The following is a 22,972-nucleotide window of genomic DNA, read 5'->3' on the forward strand; positions in this document are numbered from 1 at the left end:
CTCAAATATGGGTAAATGGCATTCACCCATAAATACGTATGTGCACTTTTTGGCGATTATAGGTACTCTTCACCCATATTTGGGTGAACTGAAGTAAGCGTGTACATCTTGCGATTCTGCACCGTTTGCGTCGAGCTCGTCTGGCTTCGAACATGCGAAATGGGTTTGACGTTTCAGTCTGATGCGGGTCCGACGTCGTGCTATGGAACGTCAAGCCCCATCGAGCTCCTGATTTGGGGTTCTTCTTCTTGTTTTTGTTTTCTTTCATTAGTTGTTTTGAATATAGAGCCTGCTGACGTCTAATCATCTTTCTCTTTCAAGCGCATGGAAATTATATAATTTGTTTCCAAATCCTATCTTTTCTATATGCTTGAAAGAGATAGATGATTAGATGTCAACAAACTCGATGAGAATTGGGAAGCAGAAGCTTTACGTATTTTTATTAATCTAAAAAGAAATAATACATACAACAATTGCCATTGAAGCAATCGATCGGGTTACAAAGTCAGACGGAAGGACATTTGTGCTGCTACTCCGAGATCTCTAGCGAATCAGACAAGATTATTTTGGGAGAGTTCCTTCTCCACCAGGAAATCGGAACTGTCTTCTCTGTTTTCACGATCTGTTCGATGACTTCCACTGGTATCATCCTGAGCAGCATAAAACGAAGGCCAACAGCCAGTTCTGGATCTGAAAAGGAACAACAAATCACCGAAAGATGCTACTAAGTTAATTTTATTATTGGAAGCACCCTCTTTCGTTCCAGGATCAACAAAAAGTGATGGTTCCTCGGAGTTCCGTGAAAAGAATTGGATGATTCATGCAAAAAATGTTCAAGGAATCTGCGAAATATTGCATCGATAAGTGCATACTTCGGAATTTCTCCCCGCATTAATAGCGAAATCAACCGGAACTTAATGCAGGGATTTCAACGACAACTCCTAATTGAAATGCTGTTAATTCCGGAAGTTTTCTTAGCATCTTTTAGGAAAATAATTCATTTTGAGATTCCGAAATCTCTGGAATTTCGATGCGAATCCTTTTGGGGTACCGAAGGGAAACCTTTTTGGATTTCAAAAAGAATTCTTATGATGTTTATGAAATGGATCCTTTGGCCTTCCGAACATCATTCTTTTGGGGTTCCAAAATAAGACCCCTTGGGCTTTTGCTTTGGGGTTCCAAAAGAAATCCTTTAGAGGAGAAGCTTCTTGGGATTCCGAAGGGAATCCTCTTTTAGGAATCCAAAGAAAACTCTTTTGGAATCATGCAGAGAATCCTTTCCATACTTCGATGCGTTTAGGTAATCGTTTATGATTCGGAAGAATCAAGATTCCAAAGAAAATCCTTTTGGGATTCATAAGGCAATCCTCTTAGGATTTCGAAGGAAATTCTTTTGGGACTCTGAGGAAAATTTTTTTGGGATGAAGAAGGAATATAATTTGTGATTCCAAAAGATTTTTTTTTGGGATTTTGGGGAATTCTGAATTCTCTTTGGATTCTTGGAAGGTTTCTTCGGATTTCAAAAAATATTATCTTCGGAATCCCAGTATGGCTTCCTTCAGAATCTCAGGAACATTCCCTTCGGAATCTTGGAAGGATTCAGGGAGGAATATCTTTGGAATTTCCAGACGTATTTTACCGGGATTTTTTTTTTGAGAATTCTTACCGAAATTCTTGCGGGAATTACTCCGCCTTCGGATATTCCTACGGAAAATTCTCTAGGAAACTCCTCCAAGCATTCCTTCAAAAAAATGTTTTGAAATTCCTCCAGGAATACCTCTGAATATTTCTTCGGGCATTCGAGAATTCCTCTGTCAATTCCTCGGGAATTTCATTAGAAATTTCTACAAGAATTCCTATGTAAATTCTTTCGGTAATTCCTTTGGAAATTGCTTCGGGAGTTCCTTTGGAAATTCCTTCGAAAAAAAAACTTCGTGAATTCCTTCGAAAATTCCTCTAGAATTCCTTTAGAAATTTCTTCGAGAATTCCTTTGGAAATTCTTTCAAAAATTTCTTTGGAAATTCCTTCAAGAATTCCTCTAGTTATTCCTCCGGGAATTCCTCCAGCTATTCCTCCGGGAATTCCTCCAGCTATTCCTCCGGGAATTCCTCCAGGAAATCCTCCGAGAATTCCTCCGGGAATTCCAGGAGGTATTCCCGATGGAATTCCAGGAGGTATTCCCGATGGAATTCCTGGAGATGTTACCGGAGGAATTCCTAGAGGTATTCCCGGAGGAATTCCTAGAGGTATTCCCGGAGGAATTCCTAGAGGTATTCCCGGAGGAATTCCTAGAGGTATTCCCGGAGGAATTCCTGTAGGAAATTTCCGGAGGAATTTCTGGAGGAACTCCTTGAGAAATTCGCGGAGGAATTCCTCGTAATTTCTCCGGGAAATCCTCCGGAATTCCTCATAATTTCATCGGGAAATCCTCCGGAAACTTCTTCGGGATTTCCTCTGGGAACTACTCCGGGAATTCCTACGCGAATTTCTCCAGGAATTATTCTTGAACTGCTTCGGGAATTCCTTAATTCCTCCGGGAATTTCTCCAGGAGATCCTCTAGGAATTCCTCCAGGGGATCCTCTAGGAATTCCTCCAGATATTCCTCCGGGAATTCCTCTAGGAATTTCTCCGGGAGTACCCCAGGAATTGCTCCAGGAAATCCTCCAGGAATTCCTCCGGGGATTCTCCCAGGAATTCTTCCGGACATTCCCTCAGGAATTACCGGAGGAATTCTTGGAGAAAGTCCCGGAGCAATTCCTGGAGAAAGTCCCGGAGGAATTCCTGGAGAAAGTCCCGGAGGAATTCCTGAAGAAAGTCCCGGAGGAATCCTTTTTGGAAATTTCCTGGAAGAACTCTTTGAGAAAGGAGGAATTCCTGGAGGAACTCATGGAGAAATTCCCGGCGGAATTCATGGAAGAATTCCCGGAGGAATTCATGGAGGAATTCCCGGATGCATTCATGGAGGTATTCCCGGAGGAATCCCGGGGGGAATTCCCAGAGGAATCTCTGGAGGAATTCCCGGAGGAGTTCCTGGAGGAATTCCTGGAGAATTGCTGGAGGAATTCCCGGAGGAATTCACAAAGGAATTCCTGGAGGAATTCACAAAGGAATTCCTGGAGGAATTCCCGGAGGAATTCCTGGAGGAGTTCCTGGAGGAATTCCAGGAGGAGTATCTGGAAGAATTACTGGAGGAATTCCTGAAGGTATTCCTGGAGGAATTCCCGGAGGTATTCCTGGAGGAATTCCCGAAGAAATTCCTTGAGGAATTCCCGAAGGAATTCAAGAAGGAATTCCTGGAGGAATTCCTGGAAGAATTCCCGGAGGAATTCCTGGAGGAATTCCCGGAGGAATCCCTGGAGAAACTCCCAGAGGGATCCCTGGAGGGATTCCCGGAGAATTCCCGGAGGAATACCGGGAGGAATTCCCGGACGAATTCCTGGAGGAATTCCTGGAATTTCCAGAGGAATTCCTGGAATTTCCGGAGGAATTCCCGGAGGAATTCCCGGACGAATTCCTGGAGGAATTCCTGGAGGAATTCCCGGAGAAATTCCCGGAGGAATTCCCGGACGAATTCCTGGAGAAAGTCCAGGAGAAAGTCCCGGAGGAATTCCTGGAGAAAGTCCCGGAGGAATTCCTGGAGAAAGTCCCGGAGGAATCCTTTTTGGAAATTTCCTGTGAGATTCCTGGTGGAACTCTTTGAGAAAGGAGGAATTCATGGAGGAATTCCCGGAGGAATCCCTGGAGGAATTCCTGGAAGAATTCCTGGAGGAATTCCTGGAGAATTCCTGGAGGAATTCCTGGAGAATTCCTGGAGGAATTCCCGGAGGAATTCCTGGAGGAATTCCCGGAGGAATTCCTGGAGGAATTCCCGAAGGAATCCCTGGAGGAATTCCCGGAGGAATACCGGAAGGAATTCCTGGAGGAATTCCTGTAAGAATTCCAGAAAGAATTCCTGGAGGTATTCCCGGACGAATTCCCGGAGAAATTCCCGAAGGAATTCCCGGACGAATTCCCGGAGAAATTCCCGAAGGAATTCCTGGAGGAATTCCCGGACGAATTCCTGGAGAAAGTCCCGGAGGAATTCCTGGAGCAAGTCCCGGAGGAGTTCCTGGAGAAAGTCCCGGAGGAATCCTTTTTGGAAATTTTCTGGAAGAATTCCCGGAGGAACTCCTGGATGAATTCCCGGAGGAACTCCTGGAAGAATTCCCGGAGGAACTCCTGGAAGAATTCCCGGAGGAACTTCTGGAAGAATTCCCGGAGGAACTCCTGGAAGAATTCCCGGAGAAACTCCTGGAAGAATTCCCGGAGGAACTCCTGGAAGAATTCCCGGAGGAACTCCTGGAAGAATTCCCGGAGGAACTCCTGGAAGAATTCCCTGAGGAACTCCTGGATGAATTCCCTGAGGAACTCCTGGATGAATTCCCGGAGGAACTCCTGGATGAATTCCCGGAGGAACTCCTGGATGAATTCCCGGAGGAACTCCTGGAAGAATTCCCTGAGGAACTCCTGGAAGAATTCCCGGAGGAACTCCTGGAAGAATTCCCGGAGGAACTCCTGGAAGAATTCCCGGAGGAACTCCTGGAAGAATTCCCGGAGGAACTCCTGGAAGAATTCCCGGAGAAACTCCTGGAAGAATTCCCGGAGGAACTCCTGGAAGAATTCCCGGAGGAACTCCTGGAAGAATTCCCTGAGGAACTCCTGGAAGAATTCCCGGAGGAACTCCTGGAAGAATTCCCTGAGGAACTCCTGGATGAATTCCCTGAGGAACTCCTGGATGAATTCCCGGAGGAACTCCTGGATGAATTCCCGGAGGAACTCCTGGATGAATTCCCGGAGGAACTCCTGGATGAATTCCCGGAGGAACTCCTGGAAGAATTCCCTGAGGAACTCCTGGAAGAATTCCCGGAGGAACTCCTGGAAGAATTCCCGGAGAAACTCCTGGAAGAATTCTTGGAGGAACTCCTGGAAGAATTCCCGGAGGAACTGCTGGAAGAATTCCGGAGTAACTCCTGGAAGAATTCCCGGAGGAACTCCTGGAAGAATTCCGGAGGAACTCCTGGAAGAATTTCCGGAGGAACTCCTGGAAGAATTCCCGGAGGAACTCCTGGAAGAATTCCGGAGGAACTCCTGGAAGAATTCCCGGAGGAGCTCCTGGAAGAATTTCCGGCGGAACTCCGGGAATAATTCCCGGAGGAACTCCTGGAAGAATTCCAGGGGAACTTCTGGAAGAATTCCTGGAGGAACTTCTGGAAGAATTCCTGGAGGAACTTCTGGAAGAATTCCTGGAGGAACTTCTGGAAGAATTCCTGGAGGAACTTCTGGAAGAATTCCTGGAGGAACTTCTGGAAGAATTCCTGGAGGAACTTCTGGAAGAATTCCCGGAGGAACTTCTGGAAGAATTCCTGGAGGAACTTCTGGAAGAATTCCCGGAGGAACTTCTGGAAGAATTCCCGGAGGAACTTCTGGAAGAATTCCCGGAGGAACTTCTGGAAGAATTCCCGGAGGAACTTCTGGAAGAATTCCCGGAGGAACTTCTGGAAGAATTCCCGGAGGAACTCCTGGAAGAATTCCCGGAGGAACTCCTGGAAGAATTCCCGGAGGAACTCCTGGAAGAATTCCCGGAGGAACTCCTGGAAGAATTCCCGGAGGAACTCCTGGAAGAATTCCCGGAGGAACTCCTGGAAGAATTCCCGGAGGAACTCCTGGAAGAATTCCCGGAGGAACTCCTGGAAGAATTCCCTGAGGAACTCCTGGAAGAATTCCCTGAGGAACTCCCGAAGGAATTCCCGGAGGAAGTCCTGGAGGAATTTCCAGAGGAATTCCTGGAGGAATTCCCAGTAGAATTCCTGGAGGAATTCCCAGTAGAATTCCTGGAGGAATTCCCAGTAGAATTCCTGGAGGAATTCCCAGAAGAATACTTAAAGGAATTCTCGGATGAATACCTAGAGGATTTCTCGGATAAATACCTAGAGGAGTTCCCGGATGAATTCCTAGAGGAATTCCCAGCTGAATTCATGGAGGTAATCCCGGAGGAATTACGAAGAACTCCGGAGGAATTTCTTCGCGAATTTCGCCAGAAGTTCCTTCATGAATTCCTCCAGAAGTTTCTTCGGAATTCATGCGTATTCATCCGAGAATTTCTCCCGGAATTTTTTCAGGAACTCCTCCACGAATTCCTCCAATAATTCCTCCGGGAATTCCTCCAGTAATTCCTCCGGGAATTCTTCCAGGAGTTCCTCCGGGAATTCCTCCAGTAATTCCTCCGTGAATTACTCCAGTAGTTCCTCCGGGAATTTTTCCTGGAATTCCTCCGGGAATACCTCAAGGAAAACCACCGGGAACACCTCCAGGAACACCTTCAAGAATACTTGGAATTGCTGGAGGAATGTCCAAATGAATTCCTGGAGGTATTCCCGGAGGAATGCGTAAATGAATTTCTGGAGGTATTCCCGGAGGAATGCGCAAATGAATTTCTGGAGGAATTGCCGGAGGAATTCCCGAAGGAACTCCTGAAGGAATTCCAGAAGGAACTCCTTGAGAAGTTAGCGAAGGAATTTCTCCGAGAATACTTCCAGGAATTCTTCTGGGAATTTCTCTAGGAACTCCTCTGGGAATACCGCCAGGAATTATTGGAGGAATTCCAGAAGGAATTCCTGGTAGAATTTCTGGAGGTATTCCTGGAAGAATTTCCGGATGAATACCAAGAGGAAATTCCCGGAGGATTTCCCGAAGGAATTACGAGGAATCCCGGGAGAATTCCTTCACGATTTTCTCAAGTAATTTCTTCTGGTATTCCTCCGAGAGTTTCCGTATGAACGAACTGCCGGAGGAATTAATGAAGGATCTGACGGAGGAAATCCTGAAGGAACTGCCGGCGGAATTCTTGAAGCGACTGAAGGAAAATTCCCAAAGGAATTCCTGGAGAAATTTCCGAACGAATTCTAGGGCGAAAAAATTTCCCAGACGAAATCCCGAAGGAAATCCCGGTGGATGAATTTCCGAATCAATTCCTGTAGGAATTTGAGGAGTTATTCGTAAGAGAATTCCTGGAGTATTTTGCAGAGAGTTGCGAAGGAATTATCGATGGAAATTCTGGACGAAGGCATCGCTTCACCTGTTCCAACAAACATTTATCTTTGATTGCAATGTCCCATCTAGGTCATGATACATCTAAACCATGATTTGCAAATGTATCAAAGGGTTTCGGGAGGGTTGTAGGATTATGAGTTCTCACGATAATTCAATTTTAATCGTAGGAAATTTGGGATTTCTTCAGGCAATCTAAAGATATGTTATGAGAATCTAGAGATTCCTTTTTGAAATCTCGTATTTCGTTAGGAGATCCTTGGATTCATCCTAGGATCAGGGAATTCCTTCTACAAATCTGCAGAATCCTCTTAAGATTTTTTAGGATGTTTCTAGAAATATGTGGATTTCTAAAGGAAATCTAAAAATTATATCTGGGAAACTAGAATCTCATCAGAGAATCAAAGCAATCTAATCAATTCGGAGAGAATTATTTACAAAGGACACTACATACCAGTTAAGCCATGCTTCAGTTTAAGCACGGATCCATTTCACAGTGCACGCCTTGGTCGTACCGTCTGCAAGTCTTAGCTAGCAGCTAGGACTTCTGATGGACATTGGTCGCTAATTCACCGTTGCGTCGGAGCCCGTCGTCCAAGAAGAACGTCGTCCCGTCGTCCAAGAAGAACGTCGTTCCGTCGTCCAAGAAGCCCGTCGTCCAAGAATCGTCGGTCCCAGGGTTCATCGAAATTGGCTGTGCGTACGCCGTCGAAATAACTGTTGTAATGAAGGGGTGCGTCTGCAGAATCCTCCACTTCAAGTAACCACTTTGTACAATGGTCGTACCGGCTGAATTTGACAAACCATCTTCGTCATAAACCCACCGAATTCACCGTCCGGGTCTGTTTCAAGATTATCGATGATATATGCTTGGAAGAAGCAACGAAAGCAGCTATGCACACGCCGACGATGTTGTTGTTTTGAAGAGCTCACCGTCTGCAACGAAAGGTAATAAGTTTCGCAATGATTTGTATAAGAATAGTTTTGTCAAATAAAAATTTGCGAAGGACTTACAAAGCACACTACTTACCAGCTAAGCCAAATGCCAGTTTAAATCCGCTGATCTTAGATTCACTGGCCGTGCACAGTTTTGCACGCGAATCCATCATTGGCTGGTCGTTTTTCGATTTATTTTCACGATTTGCACACACAAATCGCGACTGAATTGGAGGTCAAGTTTTTGCGAAGTTGACAGCACCGCACAAATCACAGAATGTTGTGTAAGAGTGAGTAGGAGAATTTCGAAAACAAATTTTCTCAAAATACTGGTTTTGTTCTTTTCACTCTTATAGCAGAAATGAAACGTCAAACCACGGGAGACTTGGTTTTCGACGAAAAAGAAGAAGTAGATTTCGCCCAGAGCTTGATTCATCGAGGGCGACGCTGAGAGGGCAGGCTCAGCATCATGATGTCACATGAAAAGGCCTTTTCCATCGTACACGGAAGAATAAGTAGCTACACAGAAAAACATAAACCCATAATGAGATATAAAATACCCATTTTAAAGTTTTATACACGGTAAAATTGGAATACTAATTTTCGGAGTAATACTTTTAAATCAATTTAGAGAATATTGCTCATATCTAAAAAATGCGATCCTTAATAATATTTATTATTACCGAGGGGTATTTTTCACGTTTTCGAAAATGTATACTTGACATTTTGACAAATGCATAAAAGTAGCCTTTTACGAGGGAAGACATTTCCAGTCTAGTGTCATTGCCAAAATGGGATTTCACAATTGTTCTTAATTTAATGGACTTAAAATGTCTAATGTTCACTCAGATTTCCCTGAATTTTCCAAGTATTTTTCATTTACACTAATAGAAATCCACACATTTTTATTGGCAAAATCTAAAGAAATTTACAACTAAATTTGATGTGTGCGTTAATAACCACCCGCTATTGGAAAATGCACATAAAGGTTATTAGTTAACAAGGTTTATGAGTGTTTCCACATATATGCTATGCAAACTCATATAGCTGTTATGTGGGAAATGCTATAGTCAAAATTTATGTGTGCTAGGGTCTGTTCACAAATTACGTAACGCTTTTGGAGGTAGGGGGAGGTCCAACTTGCGTTATACTTTGTTACACCAAAAGGTGGGGAGGTGGGTACTACCACATAACATATAGGCATCTTTGCTGTGGAATGCCCAAGTAACCATGAAGCTATATATGCTTGTAAAAACACAGCCCTAAAAGTTGACTTGAAGTGGAAAAGGGCAATTATAAGACCGAAATAATGGTTCATTACTTTGGCATGTTGAAATAAAGCACCAGTAATGCATCGCTGCATCCGTACTGCTGATTTAGAGTATCGTTGTCTGACAGTTGATAAATAAATGCAACAACACATCGTTAAAACAGATCTAATGCAATTAGCATTTAGCATGCCGATTTGTGATTGATATACGTGCAATATTGTAATGCTTGGTGTTACTTGGGTGTGGTCCTTCCATGATTTTGGAACGCTAGCGAACCTAGCGGTGGAAGTCAAGCTTTACTGAAAAACGCGCATTAGACAGAGTAGCATCGCATGCTTTGCTGTCTCTATTTTTCGCCTTGGATATACGGGAGTGCCGTTCGTCGATTGTTGCTACACAAAAAGCCTACTTTGAAATTTGCAATTTGTTCTATGATACCTATCTGTTTTGTGGTACTACCAAATGTTACGCATAACGCGAATGAAAATCTATTTGAATGTTTTGCCTTTCTCGTACAATAAAGTTGTACCAGGAAGGCTTTCATTTCACTCCCAAAACGTACTTTTTATAGAGCGCTTGTAGACCCATAGTATTATATACCATTCGATTCAGCTCGACAAACTGAGCAAATGTCTGTCTGTCCGTGTGTGTGTGTGTGCGTATGTGTGTGCACATTGAAACATTAGACAATTTTCTAGTTCTAAACCTGAATCGATTTTGCTACAACAAGTTGCATTCGATGGGGAATGTTTTTCATGTTCGCTATTGAATTACATAATGATGGCACGTCTCAAAAAATAGTAAATATTCAAAGAGTTATGAGACATCATTATTTCGTAACAAATAAGCTATCGATTTTCTACACACTTAAAATAAATCGCCGAATTCGGTAAAATTATACCGAAATCTCAACAGCAGAACTGTTCGGTAAATAATTTAACTGATTTTCGGTGATTTTGACAGTTGAGCAATGGAGAAAATTTCAAAAAATCTGTAAAATAAATTACCGAACAGTTCAGCTGTTGAGATTTCGGTAAAATTTACCGAATACGGTGAAATGCAGCCCGGTGGCATCCCTATCTCTCACAATAGGTTTGTTTTGCAGCCAACATTGCGCGACCGTATCCCACTGACAGTTCTGTATCCTAATGTGAATCAAATGTGATGTTTGTAAACAAAACATATACTATCATGAATTTTACACTGAGATGTTGGCTGCAAAAACATGGCGTCGTGCCACGTGCCACCCACCTGGTGAAATGAGGTAATGGGCCAAACACAATTGATACGTTTGCGTGCGTTTTGACAGATTTCCCATGAGAAAACTGTCAAAACGCACGCAAACGTATCCATTGTGTTTGGCCCATAAGCAGGAACTAATAATCGGGACCAGACACTCGGGATTTTCCCGTGTTGCGTTCAAGTTTCAATCGGTGTGTAGGAGTCCTATCACGCTTACTTCAGTTCACCCAAATATGGGTGAAGAGTACCTAAAATCACCAAAAAGTGCACATACCTTGATATGGGTGATTTATGGTTTACCCATATTTGGGTGTTTCAGTATATGAACAGTTTATAGGTGAATATTACCCAAATTTGGGTACTTTTTCAAGCTTTGATCTGGGGTATTTTCTATTAGAGACTCAGAATTAAATTTTGTTTATTCCGATTTCTCAAAATATCAAACAAAAATGTTTATAGAAATATGTGATGAAAATCATTTTTATTCATACAAATTATATATATTTACGGAGCACTACAATGTTCCTATACGGCCGGTTGATGATTGTTGACCCTCGTGTTGACCGGTAACACGATTGTGGATATGCGATCCACCGTTTGGATTGACATCTCTCGCTTTATTCTGGCCGTCACCATCCAAATTTCCTGTGTTGCATGCAGTATAGGACGAATTTTCCCTGATGGTTGATTCCATTTCTGCCAGCTGCAGTTTCCCGGCGGTCAAAGCCGGTCGGAAACAAAATCTGAAATTACGAAAGAATATGATCGTGGAAGCATAAATAAAGTGCCTCCGGTCATAGATATTAATTATTTAGTTGAATACTCACCAGTAAAGAAGAAAACTATCTTCAAATTCAAGCATTTCGAGCAAGAGAGAAATTAATAACGCGACCGAGGAGCACACGGTGTCCATGGTGTTCTCGACTGAATGAAAATGTTTTGTTTTTCATCCAAATATGGGTGAATTGATTTACCCATATATAGGTAAAGCTGGTTTGACAAACATTATGAGTGAAGTTTACTGATATTATTGGTATATTTCACCCATAACTATGGTGTACCCAAATATGGGTGAATCAAGTACCCATAAATAGGTAAAGTGAACTAAGCGTGTAGGTATACAACTGAAAAGACACTAACCAGATGCTGTCAGTCATCATTTTCCGCATGATTATTTTTCCGTGCACGCATAACTGACAGCATCGATGTTTTGTTTTTGTTTTTTTGTCTGCTCTGATCATAAATAAGTTCTTTTAAAATTATAAAGTGAGATGAACTTGATGGTTCTTAGTTCCTGCTAGTGCCACCGTGAAGCTAATCGTTGAGATGGAGATTAGTAAAACTACCATCGGGATTGCAGCCGGCGTGACCGGAACGCTGTTCCTGGGCTACTGCATCTACTTCGATCACAAGCGCCGCAAAGATCCGAACTTCAAAAAGAAGCTGCGAGTGAGGCGGTTAGAAGTTCATTTCGTGGAGAAAAGCAGGAAAATTTCTTCGCTTTTCGACCTCTCTCTCGTTCGGAATTAACGTGCTAGTGCCACCGTGAAGCTCGGGTCCGGAATCGTTGAGATGGAGATTAGTAAAACTACTATCGGGATTGCAGCCGACGTGGCCGGAACGCTGTTCCTGAGCTACTGCATCTACTTCGATCAAAAGCGCCGCAAAGATCCGGACTTCAAAAAGAAGCTGCGAGAGAGGAGGAAAGCGACGAAGGCTGTTTCGGCTGCTGGAGGGCCACGGACGACGATGCCCAACATGGCAGACCATGAAGAAGTGCAAGATTTTTCCTCCAGGAAATTCAGATGGGCAAGGCCCTCATCTCTTCCGGTGACATCGAGAACGGTGTCGAGCATCGGCACAGCTTCTCCAAGTCCTCCAACAGACCTTGCCAGCCCAAGTGTTCACACTACTGATCAATCGTATGCGTCAGTAAGGCGGCGGACAGGGCGGAAGCGATAGCGAGAGGGCCAGATTGCAAGAAATGAACGACGATCTGGAATAGCTTGGAGTGTTATAGAATTCATAGTAGTAGCAACAGACGGAGACTGGAGATACCAAATACAAACAGAGAAATCCTAGAGTACAGCTTCGTCTGCGGTTATCGCCCACGCAGTTTGATGTATCGAATCACACAATAATTATAGAAAGAAGTAAACTAAATCCTACATATGTTACAAGAAGCTTCTCGAAAGAAAGACACTGTTCAGCTGTCCGTGAATTATTTTTTGCACCGCGTTCAAGTTTTGGCATGTCAAGCGGAATCACTATCCCGTAATCCACATTGTTCGAACTAAAGTGTACTAGGTATGAATGAACATATAAATATTAATATATATCCCATCTGAATTGGTCTATAGAATTGAACTGACTTATTTCTTTATAATTTTCAATTTCTTTTCGATTCCGAAGAGAATGCTTTCGGGAATTATTTTCGAAATCCGAAGGGAATCCTTCTGGAGTCCCGCAGCGAATTATTCCGGAATCACGCAGCAAATCCGTCTGGAATTCCGCAGGGAGCCTTGCTGAGATTCCACAAAGAATCATTCCGCAGTCCTTCCGATATTCCATAAGGGATCCCGCAGGGAATCCTTCCGAGATTCTACAGCGTATCCTTCCGGGATTCTCATGGAATCCTTCCAAAACTGCAAGGAAACCTTCCGAGATTCTGCTGAAAATCCTTCCGAGATTCGGGAGGAAATCCTGCGGAGATTCTGCAGTCCATCCTTCCGAGATTCTGCAGGGAATCCTTCAGAGATTCTGCGCGGAATATTTCCTATTTTGCCTATCTATCATTCCTGGCTTATCCAGGGAATCCTTCCGAGATCCTGGTAGGTTATTTGGTTGATTGGTTGCTTGACTGATTGATTGATTGATTGGTCGGCTGATTAGTTGATTAGTTGTTTTGTTGGATGCTTGAATGGTTGATTGGTTGGTTGCTTATTTGGTTGATTAGCTTGTTGGTTGATTTGGTTGATTAGTTTGTTGTTTGATTGGTAGCTTGCTTGGTTGGTTGGTTGCTCAATTAGTTGGTTGGTTGCTTGATTGCTTGGTTGATTATTTGGTTGATTGCTGCTTGATTTGTTAGTTGGTAGTATGGTTGATTGGTTGGTTGCTTGACAGGTTGATTAGTTGATTGGTTGATTAGTTGGTTGGTTGCTTGATTGCTTGGTAGATTGGTAGCTTGTTTGACTGGTTGGTTACTTGATTGGTTGGTTGATTATTTGGTTGGCTGCTGCTTGATTTGTTAGTTGGTAGTATGGTATGATTGATTGGTTGGTTGCTTGACAGGTTGATTGATTGTTTAGTAGGCTGGTTAGTTGATTAGTTGTTTTGTTGGCTGCTTGGTAAGTTAATTGCTGGATTGGTTGGTTATTTAGTTGATTGATTGGTGATTGGTTAATTGCTTGATTGGTTGATTAGCTGGTTGGTTGTTTGATTGCTTGGTTGATTGGTAGCTTGCTTGAATTGTTGGTTGCTTGATTGTTGGTTGGTTGCTTGACTGGTTGATTGGTTGGTTGCTTGATTGGTTAGTCGGCTAATTAGTTGATTAGTTGTTTTGTTGGCTGCTTGGTTGATTGGTTAATAAGTTGATTGGTAGCTTGCTTGAATTATTGGTTGTTTGATTATTTAGTTGATTGATTCGTTGGTTATTTGGTTAGTTGGTTGCTGCTTGATTTGTTAGTTGGAAGAATGGTTGATTGGTTGGTTGCTTTTTTTTATTGATTCCTTGATTGGTTGGTAATTTGGTTGATTGGTTGCTTGACTGGTTGATTGATTGTTTGGTCGGCTCGTTAGTTCATATGTTGTTTTGTTGGTTGCTTGATTGGTTGAATGATTGCTTGGATGATTGGTAGCTTGCTTTAAAGGTTGATTATTTGATTGATTGATGCTTGATTCGTTAGTTGGTAGAATGGTTGATTGCTTGATTGTAGGGATTGTAGGGGTAAAAAGTACACATTATCCTTCTATTTTCGGAGTAAAAATGATGCATTTTTATCTTGTATAAAAGGAGTAAAAAGTATGCTTTTTTTGACGTATAAGCTATATACTCATAAATGAGTAAACGAAATATACTCCTTTTAGGCGTAGTTCCATTTTTCCAAGATTATGCGTACTTTATAGTGCTAAAAGAGTATAATCGGTTTACCGTGTAGCTCAGGGGGTATGGGCAAAATACCATTTCTTATAAAAAATTGAATAAAGTATTGTCACTCATTTCAAGCACTTATTCTCTAACCGATGCAACAAGTTGCATTCGATGTGGAAACCTATCTCATTGAACGAGAAAGGCATCATCACCGCTAGGTGGATTAATCTGGGTTTTTCGGAGAAGGACCACTCGCTAGCAATCGCTAGAACTGAAAATGGACTTCTATACCGTTTCCATTTCAATGCTATACCTAACTAACTGCTAGAATTAGAAATGAACGAAAGAGCTCGTTTCCTACATCTAATAAAAAAATTCTATCAATTGCTTACTCCTCTCTCCTCTGCCACATTAGCCTAACCCTTGAACCTAACCCAAAAATTCCAACAAGTTCCGCATGAACTCGTGGCAAGTGCAGAGGTATATTCGGCTTGCAGTGGGCGAGTAATTGCATCATCATTTCCTCCTCCTACATTGACTTGCATTTTGACGTGGCAGGCGCCAGTGTGACCTAACAAATGAGATCACCTGTACTTGTACATTGAAGATGAGTGCTAGACCCAAGCAAACATCTGTTGGTTCTCTGTGCAAGAACAGCTGATCTGGTCATAATGGAGTAGCAACGACAGGCAGTCAATCAATCTCAAGCTCAAGCAAGCTACTTACGTTGCATCATATAAGATCTTGTGTTGACTGGGTGTCTTCCGGTCATTTGTCCGGAAAAAGTCATTTGGCCGAATAGGTCATTTGGTCGAAAATCCCTAATTTCGATAGTCGTTTGATAGAATGGATCGATTGGTCGAAAATGTTATTTGGCCGAACGGATCATACGGTCAAAAATATCGTTTGGAATCAAAAGTTTGGGTCAAAAGTCAATTAGCTGAAAAGGTCGTTTGGCCGAATAGGTGATTAAAGACGACCAATGCACCATGCGTGGCACGGCAAATGCTGGGTAAAGCGTACTATTGGTACTTCGCGTACCTGAAGGAATAAAATAGACCCCATCTTGCGGTCCTTAGTCTTTTACCCAAGAACTCCTATCCCTACCTCTCCGTGGTGCTGGCCAGGATACAAGCAACCTTAGGGAAGATCGGGTAACCAACCCCGGTGGGAACTATGGTCGTATGCTGACAGGGAAGGGGGGGTTGCTCCTCTCCGGAGGTGCAAATCTTACTGAGCGTCTGTTCTCCATGTCAGGATCGGCTCACAACAGCGTCTGTTCCATGTTCCATGTTAGGGGCGGCTGATCATCGTCCGAGTGCCAGCGAGGGACTCTAAATGAAACTGTGCACCATGGTCCACCGGGAATAAGGAGGCCCTGCAAGCCAGCCTTTAAAAAATCATAAGCAACGAACAATCAACAAGAGAGTACGGACCGGAACCATCGGCGAAGACCACTGCGACGAAAAGGGACTAGCGATTGGAAACTCGGTTCGTGGAACTGCAAATCTCTCAACTTCATCGGGAGCACACGCATACTCGCCGATGTGCTCAAGAATCGTGGATTCGGCATAGTAGCGCTGCAGGAGGTTTGTTGGAAGGGATCAATGGTGCGAACGTTTAGAGGTAATCATACCATCTATCAGAGCTGCGGCAACACACACGAGCTGGGAACAGCTTTCATAGTGATGGGCGATATGCAAAGGCGCGTGATCGGGTGGTGGCCGATCAATGAAAGAATGTGCAGGTTGAAGATCAAAGGCCGGTTCTTCAACTTCAGCGTAATCAACGTCCATAGCCCACACTCCGGAAGCACTGATGATGATAAGGACGCATTCTACGCGCAGCTTGAACGTGAGTACGACACCTGCCCAAGCCACGACGTCAAAATCATCATAGGAGATTTGAACGCTCAGGTTGGCCAAGAGGAGGAGTTTAGACCGACTATTGGAAAGTTCAGCGCTCACCGGGTGACGAACGAAAACGGCCTACGGCAAATTGATTTCGCCGCCTCCAAGAATATGGCCATTCGCAGCACCTACCTCCAACACAGCCTCCCGTATCGGTACACCTGGAGATCACCACTGCAGACAGAATCACAAATCGACCACGTTCCGATTGATGGACGGCACTTCTCCGACATTATCGACGTCAGGACATATCGTGGCGCTAACATCGACTCTGACCACTATCTGTGATGGTTAAACTGCGCCCAAGACTATCCGTCATCAACAATGTTCGGTACCGACGACCGCCGCGGTACGACCTAGAGCGACTGAAGCAACCTGATGTCGCCACTGCATAAGCGCAGCATCTCGAGGCAGCGTTGCCGGAAAAGGGTGAGGTCGACGGGGCCCCTCTTGAGGACTGCTGGAATACAGTCAAAGCAGCCATGACCGACGCAGCGGAGAACAAGGTCGGGTATATGGGTCGAAGTCGACGGAACGATTGGTTCGACGAAGAGTGCAGACAGATTATGGAGGAGAAGGACGCAGCGCGGGCGGTCGCGCTGCAGCAAGGTGCCCGACAGAACGTGGAACCACGGTGCCCCGGTAGACCGTTATTATAAAATAAAAATGTCCATCAAAACCAAGTACAGGGCTCGATTCCTGTGGTAATTCTGCACCTCTGGACCAATTTTTAAAAAAATCCCTAGGAGGAATCTCGAAAAATCTTGATTTGAAGTTTTTAGTTAAGAAATTTCAAAAGAATCCATATAAGAATCCAAAAATATCACATCACAGCCTGCCGTTCTCAAGAAACACGCAAGTTCTACCGCGAGCCGCGAGCCGAAATGTGCCGGGATAACGATGGGAGCATCTTGACGGACGAACGTGTGGTGATCGAAAGGTGGAAGCAGCACTACGAGGAACATTTGAATGGCGCTGAGAGTACAGGCAGTGAAAGTCAAGGCAGCGGAGGAGATGACTACGTCAGTTCAGCGGACGATGGAAGCCAACCAGCTCCCACCTTGAGTGAAGTTAAGGATGCCATTCAACAGCTAAAGACCAATAAAGCAGCTGGTAAGGATGGTATCGGAGCTGAGCTCATCAAGATGGCCCCGGAAAAGCTGGCCACTTGCCTGCACAAACTAATAGTCAGAATCTGGGAAACCGAACAGCTACCGGAGGAGTGGAAGTAATGGGTTATATGCCCCATCTACAAGAAAGGCGACAAACTGGAGTGTGAGAACTTCCGAGCGATCACCATCCTTTTTGCCGCCTACAAAGTGATATCCCAGATCATCTTCCGTCGTCTGTCACCATTAGTGAACGAGTTCGTGGGAAGTTATCAAGCCGGCTTCGTTGACGGCCGCTCGACAACGGACCAGACCTTTACTGTACGGCAAATCCTTCAAAAAATGCCGTGAATACCAGGTCCCAACGCACTATCTGTTCGTTGATTTCAAGGATGTTAACGATCATTCAGTAATTTGCGTTCGATCATTTAGTAGTTTGTCAATAACATATTCCAGAAGCTGATAAATATGTTGTATGGTGGACTTCTAGTGCGAAGGTTTTTCTACAACTTTGCCTAGTAGTTCGTTATGAGAATTCAACTAATAACGAAGTTAGAGCGCTAGTTGCAGTAACTTAAACTAAATGATTGGAATTTTGTTATCATTTAGTCTAAGTTACTGAAACTATAGCTATAACTCCGTTGCTAGTGGAATTCAAACAATGAACCATTAATAAGAGTTGTACAAAAACCTTCGCACTAGAAGTCGACCATACAATATATTTTGAAATTCAGCTTCTGGAATATGTTATTGACAAACTACTAAATGATCGAACGCAAATTACTGAATGATCGTTAACATCATTGGTTGATTTCAATGCGGCAAACGACAGTATAGACCGCGTAGAGCTATGGAAAATTATGGACGAGAACAGTTTCCCTGGGAAGCTTACCAGACTGATCAAAGCAACGGTGGATGGTGTGCAAAACTGTGTGAAGATTTCGGGCGAACACTCCAGTTCGTTCGAATCGCGCCGGGAACTAAGACAAGGTGATAGACTGGTGTCATGCGTGTGTAACAGCCGAGGTACGATTTTCAACAGATCCAGTCAATTTATTTGTTTCGCGGATGACATGGACATTGTCGGCCGAACATTTGCAAAGGTGGCAGAACTGTACACCCGCCTGAAACGTGAAGCAACAAAAGTTGGACTGGTGGTGAATGCTCAAAGACAAAGTACATGCTTGTGGGCGGAATCGAGCGCGACAGTGTTACGATAGACGGGGATACTTTCGAGGTGGTCGAGGAGTTCGTCTACCTCGGATCCTTGCTAACGGCTGACAACAACGTTAGTCGTGAAATACTAAGGCACATCATCTGTGGAAGTCGGGCCTACTACGGGCTCCAGAAGAAACTGCGGTCGAAAAAGATTCGCCACCGCACCAAATGTGTCATGTACAAGACGCTAATAAGACCGATTGTCCTCTACGGACATGAAACAAGCAAGCAAGCAACAAGCAAGCACTCGGGGTATTCGAGAGACGGGTGCTTAGGACTATCTTTGGTGGAGTGCAAGAAGACGGTGTGTGGTGGCGAAGAATGAACCATGAGCTCGCCAAACTCTACGGCGAACCCAGTATCCAGAAGGTAGCTAAAGCCGGAAGGGTACGATGGGTAGGACATGTTGCAAGAATGCCGGACAGCAACCCTGCAAAGATCGTGTTCTCTTCCGATCCGGCAGGTACGAGACGACGTGGAGCGTGGAGCGCAACGACTTGGCGAGCGTGGGGCGTATTCGAGGATGGAGAGATGCGGCCTCGAACCGTGTATTGTGGCGTCAAATTGTTGATTCAGTGAAATCTGTTTAGATTTAGACTAAATACACAGGATTTTGTTTTTACACGATTTTTTTTCGCTCGTATTTTTGATCGTGTGACTTCAATTTGCCACCAAACTCTTCGCAACATGTTTCAAAAAATCCAGAATAAATCAAAGAAAAATCACATTGTAATTAATACACGTTAAACATTTAGGATGAGTGAAAAATTGAGAAAATGTAAATCGCGTAAAAACAAAATCCAGTGTAAATGAATAAATGAGGAATAAGAGTTCAAAATGTAACGGTAAATAATTGAAATCAAGAAACTATTTTCAAACGTTTCTTAATCGCTGGCGGGTTTTATCACTTGATAATTTGAAAGTAAGATCGTCGGTGAGCTTTGATCATCCTCGATTTATTGGAAATTTGATTTTTCTCATCCCTGCACTCAAACTTTTTACAAAATGTGATATTTCGACTTATGAAAATTGATGCGTGTTTGTAAAATTCGAAAATAAACCACATTTTCGCATACCAGCTGGACAAATTCGTAAAGTATAAGACTTGTGTGAAAGTTGACAAACGCGTAGAGGAAAACAAACTTGAGATTACCAAAACGTGTTTTCACCTAGGCTGTTAAATGACGCCAGCAGTCGAATAAAATTCTTAACTTTGCGCTTATGAGAACAAAAACGTGACAGCAAATTCAAAAGCAACCATACGCGCGCATGGCTTGCTGCGATATGTCCTAGGCTTTTATAGGCCAAAAAGAAAACAGCAATGCATTGAGCAAATTGCATTGAATATATTGTCAGATTTTCTGGATATGATACACTGCGCGGCGTTTGTAGTGTTCCCAAATGGGTACTTGCACAAAACTTCACGCGGCGAATGACTGTCGAAAGGTACGGCCGCGCCAAACGATACACCGCAATGCTATTCACCCATAAGAATCAAGTAAACGGGGTGCAGAAAGCGCGGCGGTACCTTTCCTGAAGGGTTCGCCGCGTGCAATTTTGAGAAAATCAGGCAATAACTAAAGTTACTAGAAAAGTAATATGTTTTAAAAAATAATGCGTGAGTGATGCCTTTTTAAATACTTTAAATACAATTAAATAATTGTATGGCAAAAATATTCTTGCAGAAACGTTTCCATTTTTTTATCAACGTTTATTTTTGGTGGAATGGCACTGGATGAAAATGGAAAACTTTGAAGAACACAAACCGAGACCGAAATTCAAAGTGACAGTGCTCCGCTTCCTCGAGAAATTAGGGGCCAGGTACAGGCGGCATTCATTAAGTAATTGTCATTGTCAGATGCTGAACAGAGGTTTGAAACCCAACAATGAGGCAACGTTAAGATTTGATCGATAATAACGCCAATAAAACCGAATCGTTTGTTGTGAACACGGCAACCCTTCAGTATCTGGGCAAATAGTGGCAAGTAATGCTTTCAATTTCTTGGCAGCCAGATCTTAGATCGATCAACAGAGGTGCACGAGAGATTTAATTTTCAAGAAGAAAAGAGCTTTTTTGAAACGGTAAAGACACATTTGAACAGACAGATAAGTTAGCGAACCAAAATACGAATTATTAATTCCAGTGTAAAATCCATTCCAATGTATACGTTAAAATGGAGAACACTTGGCTGAGAAGGTATTCATCAAACGGTGCCTGTCCATGGGTTTCCATCGGTGTTATCCAGAGGCGAACCGAAATCTGCAAACAAGCTCAAGACTGAATCCAACAGGATATTGCAGTAGAGGCAGATCCAGAGGCTTATGGTGACGAAGGTTCAAGTACGTAAATGTTACGTCTATTTTACAGTAGCTTTCATTTCTCATCATCCGCAACTTAAGTAAGTGCAAATGATTATGTTGGAGTTTTTAGAATATAAATCGATGTCACTGGTGTCCAGGAGGGTGGTAAATTATAATATTTCTGATTGACGGCTTTAGTTGCTTGATCGCCTCTTCTCCATTTGCAGGAGGTAGTACTGGAAAGGGCCGTGATAGTCTTTAAACAGCGAGCAAAGCGCTTTTCGATTTTTATCGAATAAAAGACACTCCTGAAGGAAATTCGTTCCTAAAAATCTTCATTTTCATTTATTTAGTTAACATCTAAACAGATAACACTGAATCAACAATTTGACGCCACAATGCACGGTTCGAGGCCGCATCTCTCCATCCTCGGATACGCCCCACGCTCGCCAAGTCGTTCTGCACCTGGTCTGCCCATCTCGCTCGCTGCGCTCCACGCCGTCTCGTACCTACCGGATCGGAAGCGAACACCATCTTTGCAGGGTTGCTGTCCGGCATTCTTGCAACATGTCCTGCCCATCGTACCCTTCCGGCTTTAGCCACCTTCTGGATACTGGGTTCGCCGTAGAGTTGGGCGAGCTCATGGTTCATTCTTCGCCGCCACACACCGTCTTCTTGCACACCGCCAAAGATGGTCCTAAGCACCCGTCTCTCGAATACTCCGAGTGCTTGCAAGTCCTCCTCGAGCATTGTCCATGTTTCATGTCCGTAGAGGACTACCGGTCTTATTAACGTCTTGTACATGACACATTTGGTGCGGTGGCGAATCATTTCGACCGCAGTTTCTTCTGGAGCCCGTAGTAGGCCCGACTTCCACAGATGATGCGCCTTCGTATTTCACGACTAACGTTGTTGTCAGCCGTTAGCAAGGATCCGAGGTAGACGAATTCCTCGACCACCTCGAAGGTATCCCCGTCTATCGTAACACTGCTTCCCAGGCGGGCCCTGTCGCGCTCGGTTCCGCCCACAAGCATGTACTTTGTCTTTGACGCATTCACCACCAGTCCAACTTTTGTTGCTTCACGTTTCAGGCGGGTGTACAGTTCTGCCACCTTTGCAAATGTTCGGCCGACAATGTCCATGTCATCCGCGAAGCAAATAAATTGACTGGATCTGTTGAAAATCGTACCCCGGCTGTTACACCCGGCTCTCCGCATGACACCTTCTAGCGCAATGTTGAACAACAGGCACGAAAGTCCATCACCTTGTCTTAGTCCCCGGCGCGATTCGAACGAACTGGAGTGTTCGCCCGAAATCTTCACACAGTTTTGCACACCATCCACCGTTGCTTTGATCAGTCTGGTAAGCTTCCCAGGGAAACTGTTCTCGTCCATAATTTTCCATAGCTCTACGCGGTCTATACTGTCGTATGCCGCCTTGAAATCAACGAACAGATGGTGCGTTGGGACCTGGTATTCACGGCATTTTTGAAGGATTTGCCGTACAGTAAAGATCTGGTCCGTTGTCGAGCGGCCGTCAACGAAGCCGGCTTGATAACTTCCCACGAACTCGTTCACTAATGGTGACAGACGACGGAAGATGATCTGGGATATCACTTTGTAGGCGGCATTAAGGATGGTGATCGCTCGAAAGTTCTCACACTCCAGTTTGTCGCCTTTCTTGTAGATGGGGCATATAACCCCTTCCTTCCACTCCTCCGGTAGCTGTTCGGTTTCCCAGATTCTGACTATCAGTTTGTGCAGGCAAGTGGCCAGCTTTTCCGGGCCCATCTTGATGAGCTCAGCTC

The 22,972-nt window shown here is 43.9% G+C and overlaps 2 protein-coding genes, 1 long non-coding RNA gene and 1 pseudogene across 9 annotated transcripts in view; 1 reads left to right on the plus strand and 3 right to left on the minus strand.

The window, feature by feature from the left end:
* The window catches only part of LOC134226728 (long-chain-fatty-acid--CoA ligase 6), a 126,691-nt gene that overhangs the window by 34,340 nt on the left and 69,379 nt on the right, over positions 1 to 22,972 (minus strand). The gene's annotated exons all lie outside the window — the stretch shown is intronic.
* Positions 408 to 8,438, minus strand: LOC134223855 (uncharacterized). The gene is made up of 3 exons (XR_009982750.1): positions 8,119 to 8,438; positions 7,543 to 8,024; positions 408 to 690 (listed from the first exon to the last, which is right to left on the minus strand). It is a non-coding gene; the product is annotated as an uncharacterized LOC134223855 (long non-coding RNA).
* LOC134228050 (uncharacterized transmembrane protein DDB_G0289901-like) lies at positions 4,403 to 5,002 on the minus strand (the record flags this gene model as incomplete). The annotated part of the gene is made up of 1 exon (XM_062709811.1): positions 4,403 to 5,002. A coding segment is annotated over one exon (600 nt), but the record flags the coding sequence as incomplete, so codon positions are not given.
* On the plus strand, positions 11,751 to 12,761 carry LOC134223856 (mitochondrial import receptor subunit TOM20 homolog; annotated as a pseudogene).

This window comes from Armigeres subalbatus, chromosome 3, assembly GCF_024139115.2.
Source record: "Armigeres subalbatus isolate Guangzhou_Male chromosome 3, GZ_Asu_2, whole genome shotgun sequence".
Lineage (NCBI taxonomy): Eukaryota > Metazoa > Arthropoda > Insecta > Diptera > Culicidae > Armigeres > Armigeres subalbatus.